General features: G+C 38.8%; 1 protein-coding gene across 4 annotated transcripts in view; it reads left to right on the top strand.

The window, feature by feature from the left end:
• Positions 1 to 21,501, top strand: part of LOC138620668 (CUB and sushi domain-containing protein 3-like) — a 336,291-nt gene that overhangs the window by 66,260 nt on the left and 248,530 nt on the right. For all 4 annotated transcript variants that reach the window (XM_069698113.1, XM_069698112.1, XM_069698111.1 and 1 more), the window contains exon 2: positions 9,524 to 9,746. In XM_069698113.1, the coding sequence (XP_069554214.1) occupies positions 9,524 to 9,746 (223 nt within the window). The remainder of the gene's footprint in view (positions 1 to 9,523; positions 9,747 to 21,501) is intronic.

Genomic DNA, 21,501 nt, shown 5'->3' with positions numbered 1-21,501 from the left:
ATATAGTTCCCAATTTTACTCACAAAACAAAATAAGTGTCATCTTACACTAATTAAATTAGTAACTTCTGTTGTGAACAATATTTTAGTACGTGATCTTCGGGTGATATTGTGATACTGAAGTTGTAAAACATAATGAAGGAAGTAGAAAAAGTTTATTGTCATACTTCACTAAAGTACTTCAAATAATAAAACCCAGAGCCCGGTCAGGGAGTTGTGACCATACCGACTACAGCATTAGAAACATACCATCATTAACCGTGAGTGTCAGAAGGAACACTATAAGAACAAGTCAACTGAGGATACACTTTTTGACTTTGAAAACCTAATCATGTTTAAAATGAAAAAGCATTAAGGTGGAATTGCATTAAGATGGAAGTAACAATGAATTGAGATGGTGTGGTATTATTTATGGCACTTACACGTAATTTTCTTGGAGGGCATAAAAGCCCTTCAGAATTTTAAATGGCCTCAACAGTAAATCTATGTTTCTACAAGTCACCAGCAGTATGGAATACTGATGGTTTACATTTAATTTGAATACATTTGTGCTCTACATACCTCATATGTCCAGTTTTCATTCAGATAATGTGACAGGTTTTCTTGAGGTAACTGGTTGGTTGTATTAAGTCTGAATTGACTGTTAAAACCTTAAAAAAAAAAAAAAAAGCAGAAATATTCAGCATGACAGTCAGCTTTTTATTTTATTTATTTTTTTATTGTGTAAACACGAATCTCATTTTGCTTTCACCTTTTTGTGTAAGAGCTTTTACAAAGTGCTGCCTTTACTTTACCACCACAAAGGATGTGATGTAACTATCCTTTGTGCTTTTAAACTACGATAGGTGCCCACATACTGCAGCAAGCTGATTTGAAGTTATAGAGCGAAGAGGAAACCGGGGGTGTGTATGCCAACGGGTTACAAAGGTCCCTCACATTTATTTTGTTGAAGAATTAAACTCACAACTCCCCCACAAGGCTCAGTGGTAAACCCTGGCAGCCGCGGTCTCGTCTTCCTCCGCTCGCCGATCAGTCAGAGTCAACTTCACTGCTCTTCCACAGCCCTAACACCACAGCAACACTCAGGCTTTCACTTAATTCACATCTCACCCAATAATTCCCGCCTTCAGCATAACTCCACACAACAACAGCCTCATGGGACTGCTGACTTTGTCAACTCGAAATGGGCTAGTGAGGAAACAGCCATTTGGCAAACACCTGGAGACTAATGGAAGGGCAGACCCTGCAGGCTACATCAAAACACCTCTACGACACATGTATGTGAAGTGTCAGAGCTAATAATAAGACGTTTACCCAAATGAAACTCAAAACCATAGGATCATGTAAAATCCATGTATCTGTACGTGAAAGCAAACAACATGCCCCCATGTAGAGACACTATCATACTTTCTTCTTACGTGCTTTGCCTCACATTTCCTCGTAAATCTTTCATGTTTTACAGCAGTAGAGTCTTATTCTAATTTCTGTTTTGATTTAATGTGCACCTCTGTTTTAGTTGAAGTTGTTGCTCTAGACTGAAGCTGTGTTCTTCACACTTTCATACAATTTTAATGTGTCCGTTTGTGTTCAGAGACGAGTCGGAATATAATTAAAATGTCTTCTTTAATATCTCGGATTTAAAGCCGCTAGATACTGTGCTGTGTAATGAATTATTACAAACCCTGTATTCATTTTTTTATTTGTATTTTTTTAATTTTTTTTAAAGAAGGTGAGTAATTATTCTAATTACAGTAGATTATTACTCCAGCCGGCAATTTTTTAACAATTGTGCAGCAATCAAAATCTGACACTCATTCTGTATAAAAAGCGATTACAGGCTAGCTCATTAATATTTCAAATAATAAGTCATGCAGTCACAGCATTCAGCTGCAGCAACATTGGAAACGTGTGTTTGTAGTCACGTGTCCTTTTTTTTTTGGAGCCGGGATGAGTCCAGATGCATTTAGTTTTGATGACAATGATTTTTGCGAACTTTAATTAGTGTGGGCTGATTATTTCTCAACAGTTCTGTATTATTTGAAGAGGCTTCAAAACCTGCAGTGGCTATATTACATGTGTCTGTGTGCATCTCTGCTCTGGACCGCTTCCCTTCCTCTTCCTCTCTGATTCCCTCAACACAACATGAGTCCCCTCTGTTCTCATCTTTTCTCCATCAGTCCCAAGTGTTTACTGTTTTCTCAAATCTTGTCTTTGTCTTCTCCTTTTATGTGTGTCCTTCGTTCTAAATCTTTGTTCTCTTTTCTTCCCTTCTTATCGCTATCCCATCTTCCCCTCCTGCCTTTTGACTGACAGTGTTATAAATTGATTTTCAGCCCGGTGTGCTCCCCGTGTCTCTCTCTAGGCATTTCCCTTATTTAGCCTCAACCACTCCAGGGTATAGTCTAGACCGCAGGCTGACTGTCAGTCAGTGGCAGCATGGTGCAGTCTAATTCTTGGCTGACAAGCATTCCTGACAGCAGGAACCAATGGGACATTTCAAACATGCTTACTCTCTCTCGCTCTGTCTCTCTCTGTTGCATTTTTGCCTTTGCTGTCTCTTTCTTCTCTCGTTCTCTCGTTCTCTCTTTGTCTGCCCCCGCCACTCCACTCTTCATTCGGTCACTTTTTTTTTTTTTTGGTTTGTGTTTGTCTACCTCTCCGTCACTCTTTCCTCCAACTCCCCTGGATTTCCTTCTTTTTATTATTATGATTATTATTATTATTCATCCAAAACCACCTCGAGAAAAATGAACAGATACAACCATTTATGTGTGCTAATACACACACACATCTCATGGTGCCCTGTGGAGCTTGAGTGCTGGTGTGATCTGAATACTGACTGGATGGTTTGTCTGTCTGCAACAATTTCATTGGTCAGTTTGCCCCATTGGGAAAGCCATTCTTTAATCATAAATGAGAGTTAGTGAGATTAGACGAACTAGTCCTTTAAGTGAATCTCATATCACTGAGGTCCAGAGAGAGAAGGAGAGAGGAAGAGAGAGAGAGGGATTGAAATGGAAGAAACACAGACAAACACAAAGAAGAAGAGTGAGCCAAAGAGATGGGAAATAATTTATGGCATATTTTTCTCAGAGATGGACTTTTGTAATACCGCAATACTGCTGATAATAATAGTCTGCTAATATTTTATATTACAGGTTATGTGCACGCATGTCTCGTATGGAAACATTGCTCGTCCCCCAAGTAGGAAATGGAGAACCGCAGCAACCTTGAGGGAGTGCCGCAGGTCCCATTCAAATGAAGAATAGGATCATTTCACTGTTTCTTCATTTGGCAGTCAGCTCCACATGTGTCAAAATGGCTGTATTGATCATAAGGTTCCCTTTGCAATATGAGAAGCTTAATAATTGATTTCACCTCCCAGAATCATCCAGCTTATTACAGGATGTGTGAAGTCAAATTGTTTTACGGTATGGTAATGGAAGATTTTTATTAATTCATTTATTCATTTTGGCTTATGTTATTTCACGAGCTTCACGACAGACCGTTTTCAACTAAAACACAGTCGTCTGTACAAGCAGCTTTGTTCAACCCATATTTACACGTAGTGCGACCTCTAGTGGTCGTTGTAATTTTGGCGCGAGTCAAGTGATGAGGTAGAAAGAGCGACAAAAGTTTGCGAGGAGGAAGACTGCTGTTTGTGTGCCGTGTGAAACAAAAAGTCAACATAGACGTGTTTCAGCTTTGTATGTAACATACAAAAGACAGAACCACGATCTTTTCTTGAATTTATCCAAATCATTTTGGTGTCTAAACTGCAATTGTTTTACAAAATCACCCATGAGGACATGGTTTTACAATAGAGGGCGCTGAAAACAGTCCTATATTTCCTTTTGGGAGTCAATAGAAATAAACCTGTTTTATTGTTTCGGTATGAGAACATGTTCCTAATACTAATTTTTTAATCTCTCTTTAAAAAGCTTGAAGAGTCTGTCAGCACGTAATAACTTTCTGGCCAAGGGAACATGGGTGTGTGGGTGCAGGTACCCTTGAGAAGATATGATGCAATCCCTTTTGTTGGCTCGTCAGAGCTTATTGTGAAAATGTGAAAAGTTGTAAAGACAGCACCACTCCTCCACCCTAAGGCATACAAGTTATCATGTACCCACCTCTTCGTGTTTAGCCCTCTGGTGCACCAACATAGTGGTATAATTCCAGCTGATGTTGCTGGAGTCAAAAATACTTATTACATTCCTCATGCAGGTTGTAAAATATCCTGAAGATCACAGGGCCGACACAGACAGACACTCGCATTCACCCCCGCTGGCAATTTAGAGCCTCCAGTGCACTTTGATTTTTGTTTTTGGTCTGCGAATGGAAGCCCATGGAAACTCCTCAGAAAGGTCTCATTGTGTAGTAGCAGCGGTTACACCAAGCTTTTGATGATGCGCTCTTTAAAGTCGTAAAACACCAGACTGCACTTTTTGAAAACTTAACAAGTCGTACAGTAGAAACTCAACTGTCTTGACAATGTGAGTGACAAGTGCCAACGTAAGCCACTTGTTAAGCTCGTTTTTTTTTTCGTCCTGCAGTGTATTATCTAAGACATTCAAGATGAGATATTGCTTTGAGGAAAGAGATCAAGCTTATATTACAGACCAGGGTTCATTAAATCCACTCAATTCACGAAGCAGATTTTCTTCTTTGTCTTTAAGCTTCTTTTATCCAGGGAAGGTTTTGCTGAGCACGCATGCTCTTTTCCTGCTAAACCTTGTTCCTCATTAGCACCAGTGCATATATTCACACCTGGGAGTTAACCAGTCCAATCACAAATCTTTTACTGTTTGCCAATTAGCATCTCAATTTAAGTCGTCAGGGGGAAAAGGCCTTGGCTGTAAATTAATTCCCACCCAAATGTTTAAACACACATGTCCTGTTGATGGCTAAAGCATTTATCTCGCCATATTGTGTATGCAGGGTGACAGCTATGGTATTGAATTGGCAGAGCTTATAGATTCAAATTGTGACCCAATTTCAAGACAAAAAATGATATCAAAAACTGCTCCTCTCCATTTTCCCAACTGTTTTTCTTGTGTTTTTTTTTTTCCAAATTTTGCAAAATTCATCTCTCTGCTTCTTCTCACCTTCGTTAGACATGCTCAGATCTTACAATGACGTCTTGGCAGAATTGATTGAAGAACTCTAACGCTTAATAGATAGAGAAAGGCAGAGATGCTACTTTAGGATTTCAGTAAAGATTATGTTTGTTGTTAACCGGCGAGGAGGCTTTTTGATGCGGACACGCTTGGATGTGTCTGTGTGTGCGAGAGAACGAGGGAGCGAGGTGAGGAGGTTAAGAATTGTGAACAAAGCCAATCGTAGACTGAGTGGTAGGTTTAAATGGCCAGCGTATTCAATAAGCTGTGAGAATAATGCATGGTTTTGTGTGTGTGTGTCCTTCTGAATGTGCCTGCATTTGTTTGCCTGTCTATTGGTGTACCTGTGAGTGTATTTGAGTCTGTGCAAAGCTTTGTGTGTTTATGAGTGTGTGTGTCATCTGCGCCTGTCTTTCTGTGACCCTGCGCTCTTTGTGTCTGTCTGTCTGTGTGTGTGTGTGTGTGTGTGTGTGTGTGTGTGTGTGTGTGTGTGTGTGTGTGTGTGTGTGTGTGTGTGTGTGTGTGTGTGTGTGTGTGTGTGTGTGTGTGTGTGTGTAGAGGGGCTGTCGGTTTCGGTCTGTTAGTCAGCATAATTAGAAGTCTCTCTTTTACCCCTGTCTCCTTGCTTTTCTCTCTCCTCCTTCCGTCTTCTCTCTCTCTTCTTGCTTTCTATCTTTTTCCATCTCTGTTCTTCTCTCCTTCTTCTCTTCTTACCTCCCTCCTGCAGTGTCTCGCCTCCATCCCTCTGAGTGATGAGTTTTAAATCATCCTTTCGCTCTTGCTCAATGATGAACGAGGGGAAATCTGTCCTTTTCTCTCTGTTTATTCTGCTCTCCATCTCTGTCTTTTGTCCCTATTTCACTTTTTATTCACCCCGCCTTGTATCCCAGCTTTTCAATTTAATGAAGTTACATTATTTAGAGTGAGACACCCTCAAATCTGTAAGTGCAGATAGAATTGTAACAAACCTTGTCATATTTTCCTGTGTGGACTGCAGGCTACAAATTGTTGGGTTCATTTCTAAGAGTATTAAAGAGTTTTACTACTACTTACAAATTACCTCAACATAACTGAACAACCAAAATGTAAAAAAATTAAAATTAAAAATACAACAAATATCCAAAACAGTTTAAGAACATGCAGTTGGAATCATTAAAATGCTCAGTAAACAAAGACAAAAATAATTGTTTGTCAACCATGTCTGCCTTTTTCTTTGGATGCGTGAATACTTGTTTCTCTCAGGTGAACCGTGGCTTCTTGAAGCACAAATCACCCTTTGATCATTAAATGTAATTCTTGTTTGGAAAGATATGGACGATCCCTTTCTGAACTGGGTCAAAATGGCAGTTCATCATTAGGTTGTTTTCTTTTGTTATTCCCTTTGAAGTACCTATAGAAATAAACATGGCGGCTAGTGCCAAGTTGGTTTAGTAAGTATGTTTGTCCGTACACATTGTTGTCCCCTTGTATGGTTATGCTTGTCCCTCCTGGTGCCCGAACATCTCATCTCTGATTGGTTGTGAAGGGACAAAGATACCAGCTCTTAATTGCAGCCCAGACTGCCATTGGTCATTACATCCGCCACTGTGATGGTCTTGGAATTGTCTGAATAATTGAGGATTGGACAAACACATGGACACACATATACGTGTACACACACACACACACACACACACACACACACACACACACACACACACACACACACACACACACACACACACACACACAGTTTTTTGGTTGGGATTCTGTCTTGGATAATTGGTTTGAAAAGCGTCCAGTGGGATCTCTCTGCTGTCCCTGTGGCCCTGGCTGCCATCATAAATAACAAGGCTCATAAACATGAAAGGCAGGGAGATGATCATCCTGATTTGAGCTTTGCACTCAGAGGAGATCAATTAAGGCCTACAAGTTCAAGGACTTTAAACATACTGTAAGAGCAATTTTCAAATAAACACCTTCATTTAAAGTTAAAATAATACACTAAAGGTGCATTTCTGTGCCACTACAATCTATTGTAAAGCTGCTTTATTATTTCTTTCATCGTTCTTACATTTATTTGTCTTTGTTTACAATAATATAAGGAGTGGAAGTACATGCTGGTTATGTGGAGTGATAAAACAGATTAAAAAAAAAAAAAGGCAGGGCTACTCTATAGGAGAATGAAAAAAATAACAACATTTTGTAACATCATTCATCAGCAAAAAGACACAGGATCCAGTACTTAGAACAGCAAGTTTCCTCTCTGCTGCAGTGTCTTTGAGCAGAAAGAATCCCTAACAGCTCCAAGGGTTTCTCTTCTGTAAGCTCACTCTGCAGTCTGACTCCCCCCACGGAGCAGAAAAAGTGAAGACTTTCTCCATCGGGGATCAATAAAGCACTGAGAAAAAAAAGAAAGTACTCTGGACCGACTCCTGGACACTGTGAAGGTTTTCATCCAGCACCTGTGGTGTGTTTGATATAAAAGGATCATTAAGATCAAAAGGAGAAGATAATGATCCTGATGTGAACTGTATAGTCCAAGGAGATCAATTATATTTGCATTTTACATTTTAGGCATTTAGCAGGCAGTGTAACCCGGAGAGATTTAGGATAAGTACAGCAGCAGAATTAGCTTCACTTCTAATTTATCACTACAAGCACCCACTGGAAGGAAGTGCAAAAGATCACACAAATTCTACAAACTATACTATTATGATAACATGAGGCACAGAAAGCTCACCTTTCTGATTACGCTTTCTATACGGAGATACTGCAAACAGTACTTGAAACTTAACACACTCAATCCTTTGTAAGCACATAACTCAGGTATGGCTTAAGACCATAAACAACCTTGAAAAATAATCATGATTTAAACAGCTTTTCTGAATAAGCGGCCTTGCTTTGATATTGCACTCTGAAGCGTCTTGACCAACAACATCATTCATAACTGCTTCGATGGCCACCAAAGTCATATTCTCTTGGAATCCTGCTCTTTGTCTCCTCCTCCTCCTACCATCCTGCTACCACATACACATAGCCATAATGAAGGGCCTACAGAAGCTCATTAAGGTCTTGTAGTATTTATCTTGTGCCTCCCTAAAGAAGTCATTAGCAGTCTTTGACGCTGCATGATGCGTGCAGGAGTTTACACTTAACATTCATGTGTCATCGCTGTCAGTATCCATTTGAATTGCACACAGTGAGTGTGGATGTACACTGTATCTCATAAGCAAAAAAAAAAAAAAAACAGGATATGCAGAGCAGGTATCAATTGCTATGTCATGTTCAAAGCCATTGTTAACGCTGTCCGGTACAGACCCTGTTGCTATTGTGCCTTTTGACATGTCAGAAATTGATGAACAAAAACAAAGGAATAGCCAGCTTTTGATCTTGTCGAGGCGTACGGAGTGATACCCGGAGAATGCTCTGGTCGCTTATTGATTTCACCTTTTAAGTCAGCGGGAAGGGTAGCTCAGTGGCAACAGAGTTCCCAGTCAGTTGGAGGACCTAGGTTCAAACACCCCATGCTGACAGTGAATACCAGCTGCTGGGGTGCAGCTCTGGAACAGATCCTGCCCCTTGCCCTGGCAGTGAGGGAGGACGCGATGAAAAGACAATGTTTCCTGCAGCACCACAAACTCCAGATATGTGGAGCTACAGCACAAGAAGTTCCTGTTTCAACAGGTTTGGCTGTAGCTGCTGCATATATATTCCATTAATATGTAATCATACATCAGCATCAAAGACGAGGATATATCAAAACTAAGATGACCTACTTAGTATCGCTCATGCTGACTCGCGGCTTGTTACTTCATTGATGAAAAGCAATATATTACATATATATTTTTTACTATTCAGTTCTGTTACCTCAAAGAGAAATGATGAATACTGGACCACCAAATTTGGTCTGGTATTGTAGGTCAGCGCGATATATTTTGTTAAAAAAAAGTTGAGTAAAAAAAATACTTGCAGTACCACATTTGGTTTGGAGAGATACGGAGCAGTTCATTGGTGTGTGTGTGTGTGTGTGTGTGTGTGTGTGTGTGTTTGTGTAATTGTGTGTTTCTGATAAAGTATGAGTGCACTTCTTTGTCAAAGCTCACTATCACACATGTCACACAGTGTCAGTCACACACTAATGCTATTGTAAATGACAGAGAAACACCCATAGATGCATTTAAAATACATATACAATAGAATGATCATTTACAGATATGGATGTGTCATTTTAATATTCTGTCATCGTCACATTTTTACTTGAAACACTGAACACTGAAGATGTTTTTGTTTCTCTCTGTCCTTTGTTTAATCTCTGTCTCTCTTTTTATATCCTGTCATGATTGCAGTTTGGCACCCTTTCGTGTTTTTTCCTCATAAATAAAGTTGGGCTGAAATTAAGCAAATATTGTTTCTCTTCTCTCTCAGGTTTCATCTACACATGTGGGGGTACGCTCAAAGGCCGGAACGGCAGTATTGAATCACCCGGCTTTCCCTATGGCTACCCCAACGGGGCAAACTGCACCTGGGTCATTGTTGGGGAGGAAGCCAGCAGAATCCAGCTCATGTTCTTGTCATTTGCCATAGAAGAAGAATATGACTTCCTGTCGTTGTACGATGGACACCCGCACCCTGCTAACTTCAGAACCAGGTAAGAACAGTCATTGTGTGTTTTTCTTCTTCTTTTTTTTCCCCCCCACTTTTTAAGTGTTCAACTTGTCAGTGCTGCACAGAGATCATTCAAAGAAAAGAAAAAAAAAAACAGCTTGCCAAATATCTTTTTCTGTCAATATGTAATGACAGGAGGCTCTTAAAACAAATTAAAACTTTATAAAACTACATGATATCACATCCACGACAAATATTTTGTGTTCATCCTTTATTCTCCATCAAAAAGTAAAATAGCAAAAAAATGACATAATTAGGTTGTAACTTTTTCTTCTGAAAAAGCTGATTTCATGAAAAGAAACTCCTCTGTGCAATAAAACATTATTGACTAGACAGACTTAATAAACAACCACAGAATTCCATCTCGTATTTTATGCTTTAGCGTGAATACTTTTTTTTAAACAGCACATACTGTCTAAAAACAACATAAATCTTTGTCTGATCAAACTTAAACATGATGATATTAGTGTTGGCTGGAATCTCGAGTATTCCTGTTGCAGCGGAACAAGGCATTGTCCTGCCGTAGCACACAAATTGGCTAGATTCAATCTCTGCCACTGTGGTTTCCCTTTAGTTATTGAATCATTTGATTGACCTCCTCTTATATAACCAGAAAGAAAATAACTTCACTCATTTAAGATAAGCTATTAAACTCCCCTTGTCGTTTGATAAACTCAAACGACTCAGGCAGTCAATGGAGTCTAATAGCATCTGTCTGTGACTCTATTCAGATTCGACTTGTTCTTCTAACCCTGCAATTCAATTATTATTAAGATATTCAATGAACTGTGAATTTTGATAGAGCTGTCTATTGAAATGTTGTTTGATTTTCACATGATAAACACCGAGGGAGATTTAGCTGATCCTGAAGTTTTGACGGATGTTCCACAAGTTCATCCAACAAAAAAAGTCCATTGTCCTGATCAAAACAGAGATTCTGTGTTGTTAAGGTGAAGCAATATTGTGTTTCTTCCCACAAAAGAAGACCTTGCAATTAAACGTTTAATTATTTGTCGTGGCATATTCAATGACATAAATGCTCTGTCAATCAATAAAATTGCAAAGCTCCACCACTGAGACACAAACATTCAAAGGAAAATGTTTTTCAACATTACAACCAATTTAATGTGTGTTAGCTACAGGAACAAAGACACCACGGTGTATAGTTTGACAGTATACCAATTAACTGCTGTGTTTCATCCTTGAATGAGTATTCCCTCTCTTGATCACGAGTTGCTCTCTGTGTAAGCAACTGAAATTAGCAACGAACACTGTGTGAGAATCGTTATTTCATTTTTGATTCTGTGGATGTGATCATGCACGTGGAACGAATTCTTGGAATGAAGAATATCCAACATGAAACCAAGGTAAGCTCGACACAAGAGCCACTTCTTGACGCTCTTTTACTAAAACAGCAACCTCTACACATTACAACCTTGACCACTTTGGTGAAGAAAGCTCTGCATCTGGGACATAAAAAAAAGCCTTACAAATGCCAGCTGTGTTCTTCAAAAAATGTCAAGGAACATTTGCAGGGCACGCACAGGCCAGTGCTAACACATACACTAGTACAACACTACTGCTACCTAGAGTACAATATTTAATTTTGGTTATTTTACACGAGACATTTTTAAAGTGTTTCTGCCCTTGCTGTTTTCAATGATTTGCAGTGAACTCAATTTATTAATCAGATAATAATTAGGATAAAGAAATAATATAATGCAGACAATGCAAACCTGTTTTGCATCTCTCACCAACCATATTACAGCTGGACGTTTTACTTTATTACTTACTACCGTAGGACAAGTGTTATTCTTGACTTGCACCGTCAACCACGGGAGGGGGATTGGGGGGTGGGGTTCTGGCTATGGTCAGAAAGGGATTTCTTTAATTACATCGGGAATGTGTGAGGCAACTACCACTGATGTAGTGCTACGCAAGAAAATCTGGTTTGGTTCAGTTAGGGAAAAAAGATTTGGGTTACTGCAAGATGAAATGAGTGGTCTTGATATCTGGTCACTTGCTGAAAAGCAATTCTCTCGTCATAGGAAATGAACCATGTTCCCCTGGTTCAACAGGCATAACTTCTAATCAGCCAGCTGCAATAATCAACCTTTCTCGGACAATCCGGTGGCTTTTGAGGTCCAATTGACATACAGAGTTAATTAAACAAGGTAGCATTATAAAACAATAGAATTGAATAGAATGCTGACCTTTTTTTTTTTTTTTTTTTTAAAGATTCCTGTGAAGAGGAGAGTGAGAACAACAGATAGGATTAGGGAGAAAGTGAAAGATGCCCTCTTTGCTCTTATTGGTTGATTTGGATTTCCTGCTCATCAGAGATAACAGGAAATTATGTGCTGAGTAACTGTGCATTCACGTGCATTGGTTTGTATGTGTGTGCATGTCTGTGAAGAAGATTTATGGTCTGCATTGCTACAATCGCCTCACTAGTTAAGCCAAATTACCTCTGCTGTCTCATTTTGTCCCTCTCTCTTTTGCTTTCCTTGTCTCTCCTTTTTTCACACACACACACACACACACACACACACACACACACACACACACACACACACACACACACACACACACACACACACACACACACACACACACACACACACACACGCGCGCGCAAACGTTTAAACACATGAACACGGATACAGGGCAAAATGGTGATTAAAAGGTCAGACCCATTAACAAGAAAATGGTAATTATGGAGAGAGTGATTAACATGAATCACACACACAAACCCATACATGATTGTGCATTCACAGACAATACACAAAGACCCACACTAGTCCAAAATTAGTTTTGTTACCCGCTGTCATAAAAGTAATTCAAAGTCTTATGTTTTTTTTAGTTTTTTTTTTTAGAAATGTTCAAATTATAACGTAACACTCACCTAGTCTGGACTTGAGAAATCAAAGGCATAATTTCCAAGAATGTCTGACTGATTATCTGCAAATGATGCTCGTTTTTTTGTTCATGTTATTATAAACAACAATGGTGATGCTGCTTGTCCAATCAGGATTATTTTTGAGTTTTCACAAAACCATTTATCCAGATGTAAAAGTATTTTACCCGTAGTACGTTGTCATCAGCAAGTAAAACAGTAATTACTGCATGATCTACGGCCATCATCCAATTCGGACACAACAAAGTCCCCCCCCACGATTATTTATTGACTCTGGCTGCAAGTTAAATTTATTGGCTGTGACAAACTTCCTGTGTGTTTTGAACTTTGGGTGGGTCTTGTCTCACCTGTCCACCCTCTTCATGATACTGGTTCAACAAACAGGTATGATAAATGGAGCTGTTGTTGTTCGTACTCTCTGTGCCTGTGCGAGTTCTGAAATACAGGAAACAGACACACACTGTGACCTCGACATTCTAAGTCACATTAATATTGTTTATAAATTTAGATTGGAAATGTCATGTAACTCTAGTTTTATTTGATGGTTAGTGACAGCTGGGTCAAAACAAACTTAATGGCATCGCTGTACCCTCCAAAAAGCTTTTAAAAACATTTATGTTTTCTTAAATTATTTATCTAATGCTATTTGGTAATACTGTTTAAATTATTTCATTCTACACACACGGTAACTCGCGCACTATTTCAACCAGAATGTTGGGAATACCTGGAAGTAATGTGAGCTGATAAATATGTAAGTTTACTAATGACTTCCATTCCAGCTCTCTGAAGGGGTGTTTTCTTAATTAAACTAATACTGATATTTTAATTAGAAGCACTCAATTATTCAATGGCACATAATTCCTAATTAAAATACATACATAATCTAATCGACCAGTTGTTGACAGTGTGTCATGTGTCTGGAGTCTTTTTTTTTTTTTATATTGGTACATTACCGAAGACGTATTGTCCTTATTTTAACATCATGCAGTCTACATTCATATTGGATGATGTTTTTCGAATAAGATTTAAATCAGTTGTCAACAATTAGTGTCAGTTAGGACAATACAATTTATCTCGTCATCTGACCAATGATTTTGCAGTCTACTGACCTTTATTAAACTAGGAGACCATTAATTATCTAGATTTTGACTGGCTTTCCAAGACATTTGTCAACTTATGAGCCATATCTGGCTCTTCTTCTACAGTTTAGTATTGTTTTTTTTTTTTTAACACCTGTTATTAGCAGAGCTTTGTTCACCCGTTTATTTAATTTCCACCAACTGAGACATTTTTCCACATTAATCAATCAAAATAACTGCAATTGTTAAAAAGAAAACTGAAACTTTTTTCCGTTTTCTCTCATTCTCAAACCTTTGTGGAATAATTAACTCATCACTCATTTATAAACAATGTCTGTTTTGATATATTTCAGTATATGTCGCATGGACCATACAGTACAGTGGCTATTCATTACACTGAACCTACGCCAGTGATGATCTTTGGTTTTATGACTTCCATTTGCAGGATAATAAACCATCCATAATAGGGTACAAGCCACACATTTGTGCATTATTAAATAGCCTTTTAAATTGAGTCTCTCAGGACTCCCACACTTTTGGCATGAGTTTCTGTTATGCTCTATGTTATACTGTCAAGCTTGCTAAATTAATCAGGCTACATAATGTAGATAGCATCAAAGGGGAGTCAAATTGTTTTGTTGGCTCTTCAGCTTGTGATCATCATTTGATCAAAACAACTCTTTTTTTTTTGCCAAATAGAAATGGCAGTTACATTTTTTTTTTCAGTGTCTGATAATATAGAAAATGACCACAAAGCTGCACTTCAGAGTGCCAAGGTAATTCTATTCAATAGCCATAATACATACAGTACTTATATAACCTTGACTAAATGCAGCAAGGATAAGTGGTGGTTCTTTGCATGGATTTCAGTGAGTTTGCCAACAAGTATAGTCTCATATATTCATTTATTTTAGTGAGAAAAAAGTTGAATCATAGTTGTGAATTAATTTCTTGTGAGGCTGACCGACAAGCACTGTCTGACTGTTTAGTTGTAAATTTGCATAAAGTTAAATATTACTCAGCTTTCTTTGTTGCCTCTGTTTTTTGCCCTGTCGTCGTGTGCAACTGAAACCGATGTCTTCCCATGCCACAAGCTGCCATTTGAAATGACTGGCTTCCTGTCAGTCACCGATGTCTTGTGGTAAATGTGAAAGCCCGGTAAGGTAGCGGCACATAAACTGTTGGAGTACAAGACGTGACTGGGACAACAAGTAGACTTCAGAGAATTTACCAGCTGTCTAGAAATTAATAATGTGTGAGTGCCAAGAGAGTGCCTGAGTTTTCGGGCACGCATGAGTAGATGGATGAAATACAAGAACTAAATGATGGAAGACACAGTAGATGTTTCATTTGCCAGATTTTCAGTATTGAAATAGTCATTGACCAGATTGGGGATTTGATCACAATGTGTGGGACTGACTTCATGTTGCCTTCAGTCAAAATCTTTGACCAAAGCTCAAATGACTCATTGCTGTCAACATGCAAAATAAAATCAAAAGGAGATGATTTTTGGTAATTGCAACATTAAGTGGGTCACAATATTCTCAAAGTAAGTCATAATGGGTTTTTGGAGAATGATAAATCATTTCACCGGAAATAAGAGTGTCTCAGAAGAATAATTGAGAGCAATTCAAAGACTTTGAATGCACCACTTACTGGAACGCTACATAAAGACTTGTTTGTAAGTTGCACCAACTTTCCCACCCAGACTTAAAAATCTGGTCTTATTTAAAAATGTATAACCACAGGAAAATGCTGCAATGAGATGCAGCAACCCACATTTCTGTTAAAAACAAAATCAAGACAATTTTAGGAGATAAAATCATTCACAATGAAAATTTGATTGGACAGAAGTCTTAAATTGACCATGCTACACTTCACACATTAAGGGCACACAATGCCTCATTGTATGTGATGGTTAGTTAAGGGAGCGATCCAGGTTTGTTATTAAAGTAATGCAGGGGCAAAAAGTGTGATGTAAATTGATCCTGGATTACATTTATGTTTTTATGGAGATATTTAGAAGGTCATAATTCCCACTGTCACCATTGTACATAATGTCTCTTTCGGCAGACTGTATCTCCCATTGTTATTAAACTTTAGTAGTGTTTCTTCTGCCTTCATGTGAGCCTCTCTCGTCCAAATACATCCTTAATGTTGTGTTCATGTGATGTGGGTTTATCTGCAGCATCCTAACAGATGACATCTTTCAATCAACTCATTTGGAGTTTTAAAATTCTTTAGTGACTATTGTGTACACATGCTCACGTCATATGTAAGTTTATGTTTCACATAAAGAAACTGCAAAGTCAGGCTTGCAAAAACAGCCACTGAAGTTGTGAGGTCACTGTATGAATTTTTCATAAATGCAATCTGTCAATCTGTCCGTTCCATCCTGTGGCTATATTTGTTTTGTGCATGCACATCTATTCTTAACTAGGTTTGTGTGGATGTATGTCAACAGTCTGACTGGGTTTGATCGAGACATTCTGAGACTCTAATCATTAGAAATGTGGTTATGATGACTGGATTATATTTAAATGATACTGATGGAAAAAACAGGAGAATTGGAATGTAGTGTTGACTGGTTCATTTGTGGTATCAGAAGACCATCAACTCCATCTTACAATAAGTCTGCCATTTTATATAGCAATCCCTCTACAGCATTAATCTTTAATGTTTTGAGGCAAGTCATGGATCAATTGTAAATCGTCTTTTGCACTTACCTCCTAGTTTTCAAGCATTTATTTTCATTACAAATTATATTATCAGCTTGAGTAAAAAGTGAAAATGAACAACCCAGCAAGGTTTGACAATGATCCAAACAGCTTTTGGTGGTTTCGGAAATTCTCTGCTTTCCCAGTCACGTAAAGGTTTAGATGTCAGCTGACAGCCGTCACTCCTTGGTCTTCAAGTAGTTTTTTGTGCAACATGTTTAGGTGAGCTTGGGCTCATTATCATGCTGCAGCATGACTTCTTCTCCACAGAGATGCAAACCAGAGGGTAGAGTATGTGCCTGAAGAAGATGGTGCTACTTGTCCTTGGTCAAGGTGGAGTCGAATCAGTACGAAACAGTGACTCGACTCCTCTTTCAATCAAACTGCTAGTTTGATTCATCAGTAAATAAGTTACTGTTCGGACAATATTCCAAATAAGTTTGAGATTAAAATATGTTTTCGGAATGGTGGAAAATAGCAACTTGTACGCAATATACAAACAGGACCCCTGTTTACTTATGAGCAACAAAAACTTGAGGGAAATAAGCAGAGAAGAAAAGCCAACACCTACATGTAGAGGTCAATATTTCAATTGTTAAAGATAAAACTTTAATGTAAGCAAGCGTTTTATATAAAAACTGAATATACAAGGTTTCCCCTGGTTTCTGAAGGGTTTAGGAGCTGTGGTAGCAGTGAGTGGTGGTGGGCAGTTATTTGACTAAAACCTATACATTTTCACATAATTTTGGACTTTTTCTTTATTATGTACTGTCTTCCATAAAAAAAAACAGTAACAACCACACATTGGCCTATAGTGAAGCTTTTGTGGCATAGGTGCTGTGAAAAAAAAAAAAAAGCCTGGGTGCAGCTCCTAAGTGTTTCTTGTTTAAATACTGCAGTGGTTTCCAGTAAAGCGTTAAGTTTCTGATATTCCCTGAACGCATGGTTTTGTTTGCTGCTTGTTGACATGATTAACTGCAGGTGTGAAAGACTGTATCTCCAGAGGTTGAATAAAGCTCTCACTTTGGACTAATTAACTTGTGCAAGTAACACTATCAATTACTAAATCCACATAATGTTTGTGTTATCAGTCTTTTCCATTTCATACTAAATACAAGCTACCAGTGTTAGTAAGGGTGGAAACTAAGCTCGCTAACAACTTTGTTGTCAAGTAACGTATTTCTGTAGCCTGTGAGCTAACAGTGTTTTATGCTGGGTCTAATGTAGGCTAAACATCAGTTGTAGCTACAACTATTTTATTCTTGCAGCACATATGTGGAGTATTAATCAGAAAACCATTTTCACCTTCTTTATATAAACACCTGTCAGGTGTTGGCCATAATTTATTTTTGACCTTTCATGCCTGTGGAGTGTAATAGAATATGATGTATTTCTGGCAGTTTGGCTGTGTAATGGTTGGTTGACTAGTATATCGTGACTTATTTGATGAATTACTTTGTGTTATTCTCTATTGAGGACAATAGATGAAGTTTGTGGAAACAGAGGGCCTGGAAGCTCTTTTTTGTTGTTGTTGTTGTTCCGTTGTAGCTTCCCCTCACAGCATCTCTGTGATATGAGAGTGAACTTGGTGTCTGGGGGTTGAAACCGGGGCATCTGTCTTGAGGCAGGTGTTCATCGAGTGACTGACTGAGGTTAGAGGGGAGGAAAGCAAGGCTGTAGGACAAGTGTGAGAGCAAAGGGACTGTTCAGGGCGCTGGCCGGCAGGCAGCATGCTCTCTGTGGTTTTACTTTTGCCAAAGAACAGAGCAGTGTGACTACAGTGTAATGCTTGCCTAAATCCACCATCCGACGGCCAGGATTTCTTCTTTTATGGTTGTGGTGATGAGGTTGACCAGCTGGGAATCCTCCCATCTTTTTGGAGTCGCGTTGATTGGCTCTCTGGATGCTTTGTGCAGCTGGGCTGACTGATCTCTGTCATTGTGTGTATTATGTTGCTATCCTGATTGCGGCGTTGTTGTTTTTTTTTTTTTTAATTTATTACCGCGAGTCTCAAACACATCTTGACATGGTAAATTAAGCTATTATTAAGATAGCCTTTTAAACTGAGTCTCTCAGGACCGACACCCATACATTTGGCATGACATTCCTTTATGCTCTATGTTACGCTGTCAAGCTTCCTAAATGAATCAGGCTACAATAGCCATCAAAGAGGAGTCTTGGCACACTGACACAATGATGGTAATACTGCATTTAGCGGTATGGTTTTTTGTTGTTGCAGGATTAGAAACAAAGGCTCTTGAGTGAAATTGAGGAAGTAATTATTCCTAAATTTAGGTTTTAATTTTTATTAACTTATAAAGAAATTATTGAATGATTCATAATTTTTTTTAAAGGAATTCGACCCATTTCTTTTTTCTTTTTTTTTAAATCTTTCTGTTAATGACTCCAGATGAGTTTCCTGAAACACAAAGAAATGGCAGAGGAAGAGTGGAGAATATGCAGATGGAAAATAGAGGATATAAGTCGTTATGTGCAGAGGTGACCAGAGGAAGACGAGGAGTAAAAGGGATGAGCTGACAGAGGAAGCCCTAGAAGAAAGCTGCTCAGGTAACTGATATAGAGGCCATAAATAGAGCTTTGCTTGCAATCCATTAATAGTATGCTTTTACGAAACGTGGAAACAATGTACATGATGCAAATTATTTATAAATTGATTTACTGTAATGTCCTAGCCCGGGCAAATATTTATAATATAGTACATTAAAGGCATGCGCAAGAGATGTTAATACATGTAGATGTGTACGCACAGTATTTATAGCCTGTGATTTGCAGATCGTACTGGCTGATAAGAGATTGTAACCCTATTCAGAGCTACTGAGACTGTTTGGTTGGTGTGTTACAGCTGTTTGCATGAAGCTTGAGGGCATTCGGTATATCAATGTTGCCCTCTTTTGCATATATGGGCGCACGCATTTTGGTTTGTTGTTTGAGTTAAAATTGTAAGCAGTGCTTACGCATGTTTTTAGTGTGATCCCATTTGATATTACAACTCTCAAATCTGTGCACTCTCAGTTTAAATATGGCTTCACCAAGAACTGATCTAACGTTTACACACACATTATGTGACTGATTTGATGTGACGTGACCTAAAAGGCCTCGTAGCCACATCACATATGCCAATAAAAAAAAACGCCCCCAAACAAACTACACGCGCACAAACACATACTGTAACTGTATGTCACAGAGGGAAGGATGTTTTATTCTTTTGGCTTGCCATAAACTGGCTAGTTCATTACCTGTCTCCTGTTCCTGACCCAGTTTGTGCCTGCAATCCTCTATAGCACCAATTTTACACCTGGATAAGTCACCCCCACTTCACACATAGGAGACATGTTCAAAAACAGAGACACACGCACACGCATACACACACACACACACACACACACACACACACACACACACACACACACACACACACACACACACACACACGTCTGAGGAAAACTTACACAGGCTGCATAAATACACAGAGGCATACAGAAAGACACGGACCTACTACACACAGGCACGGAAGGAAAACGGGCACAAAGGCCATGGGAAACAGCAGTGTGATTGGTGTGAAAATAAACAAATATGGTCTTTGATGTTGGGACAATATTCCAGAGCAGAATTGTGTACACAGTTTTGGGAAGAAATGAAAAGGTGTATATGTGTTTGTGTGTGTGTGTGTGCTTGAGTGAGTGAGTGAGTGGTTTGTGAGTGTGAACCGAGGTGTGTTTACCCCTGAGGTTGTGGTATTTCATCTCTTCCTGCGTCAGTTCTGCCCTGTAAGGGGTAAGAGGTGTGTGTGTGTGTGTGTGTGTGTGTGTGTGTGTGTGTGTGTGTGTGTGTGTGTGTGTGTGTGTGTGTGTGTGTGTGTGTGCGCGCGCGCGTGTGCGTGCGTTCGTGCGTGTGCATGTTAGAAGATCCAAATAGCTTTGCTCAGGTTAAAAAGACAGGAAGGAAGAGAAAAGGAAGTCTTTTTTTTTTCCTGCACGCTCCTGTATGTGAGGCTCAGAACAGCGTCATCTCTTTTTTGCTTTAAAAAATGAGAACTACTTTATTTTTGCCAGTACACAAAATCTGTTAAAGGGAATTTGTTGATAAATTAAACATGAGAGCTGGCTGCTACAATAACACAGCATGTAGCAGAACTTCTGCAGAAGGCTGTTGTGGCAAGAATGCAATACAGTGAATATATATTTAAACGATTGTGCGTATACAGTCAGAAATTCTTATATATTCTTTGTTAGATGCTCCTGTAAATCATAGTTAATACAAAACTCTTATACAGTAACCGTCCTTTTGGCCAAGAAAAAAACAACTTCAAAACTGCTCCAACTTTTTCCTCACAGTAAACAACATTTTGGCACAGTGGGTGTCCATCAGGTATCTAATTTGGTCTGAATAATCTCTGCAAGAAAACATGGGCAAAAATGTTGTGTTGTCCGCTTTGATTGATACATAATTGCTAGCATTGCACAGCATGTACGAAAAATCTGTTGGTCTGAGCGTTTCGGCTCTGACGGAAATGGAAGTTTGAAGTTGGGAAGCTATTTTCGACCTTTTTAAGAAATCAGTGATGTTTTCATTTAATGTAAATACAGCAGCCATACGGATGGTGTTAAAGCATCCAGACGAGCAAATGTTTTTTCTGAAATGTTTAATTCCTTACCGTACCACAAAGGAAACAAAGAGACAGAGTGGTGTCTTGTTCGTTGAAACTAAATTTACAAATGGATTCAGCTCATCCATCATTACTCTCTTCCTTCCAATTACATCTTTTCAAAAGTTTCTCACTTTAACTTTCTCTCAACAACCGTATCTCTGAGCTCCTCTCTTGATATACTTTCACTGGTATCATTTCTCTTTCACACAGTGTTCAGTCTGCCTTTCACTGAATGAATGTAGTTCACTCTTTCATCTCTCTGTGTCTTAATGTCTGTTTCTCTACCCCCTCTGTGTCTCTCTTTTCACAATATTAATTCAACCCCCCCCCCCCCTCTCCCCACCCCGTCTGTTTCT

This window comes from Brachyistius frenatus, unplaced genomic scaffold, assembly GCF_029030835.1.
Source record: "Brachyistius frenatus isolate BFR_SWC_R1_liver_20210118 unplaced genomic scaffold, ASM2903083v1 Contig_2, whole genome shotgun sequence".
Lineage (NCBI taxonomy): Eukaryota > Metazoa > Chordata > Actinopteri > Embiotocidae > Brachyistius > Brachyistius frenatus.
Note: the sequence above shows the minus strand (reverse complement) of the source record. Positions and strands in the feature narration are given on the sequence as shown.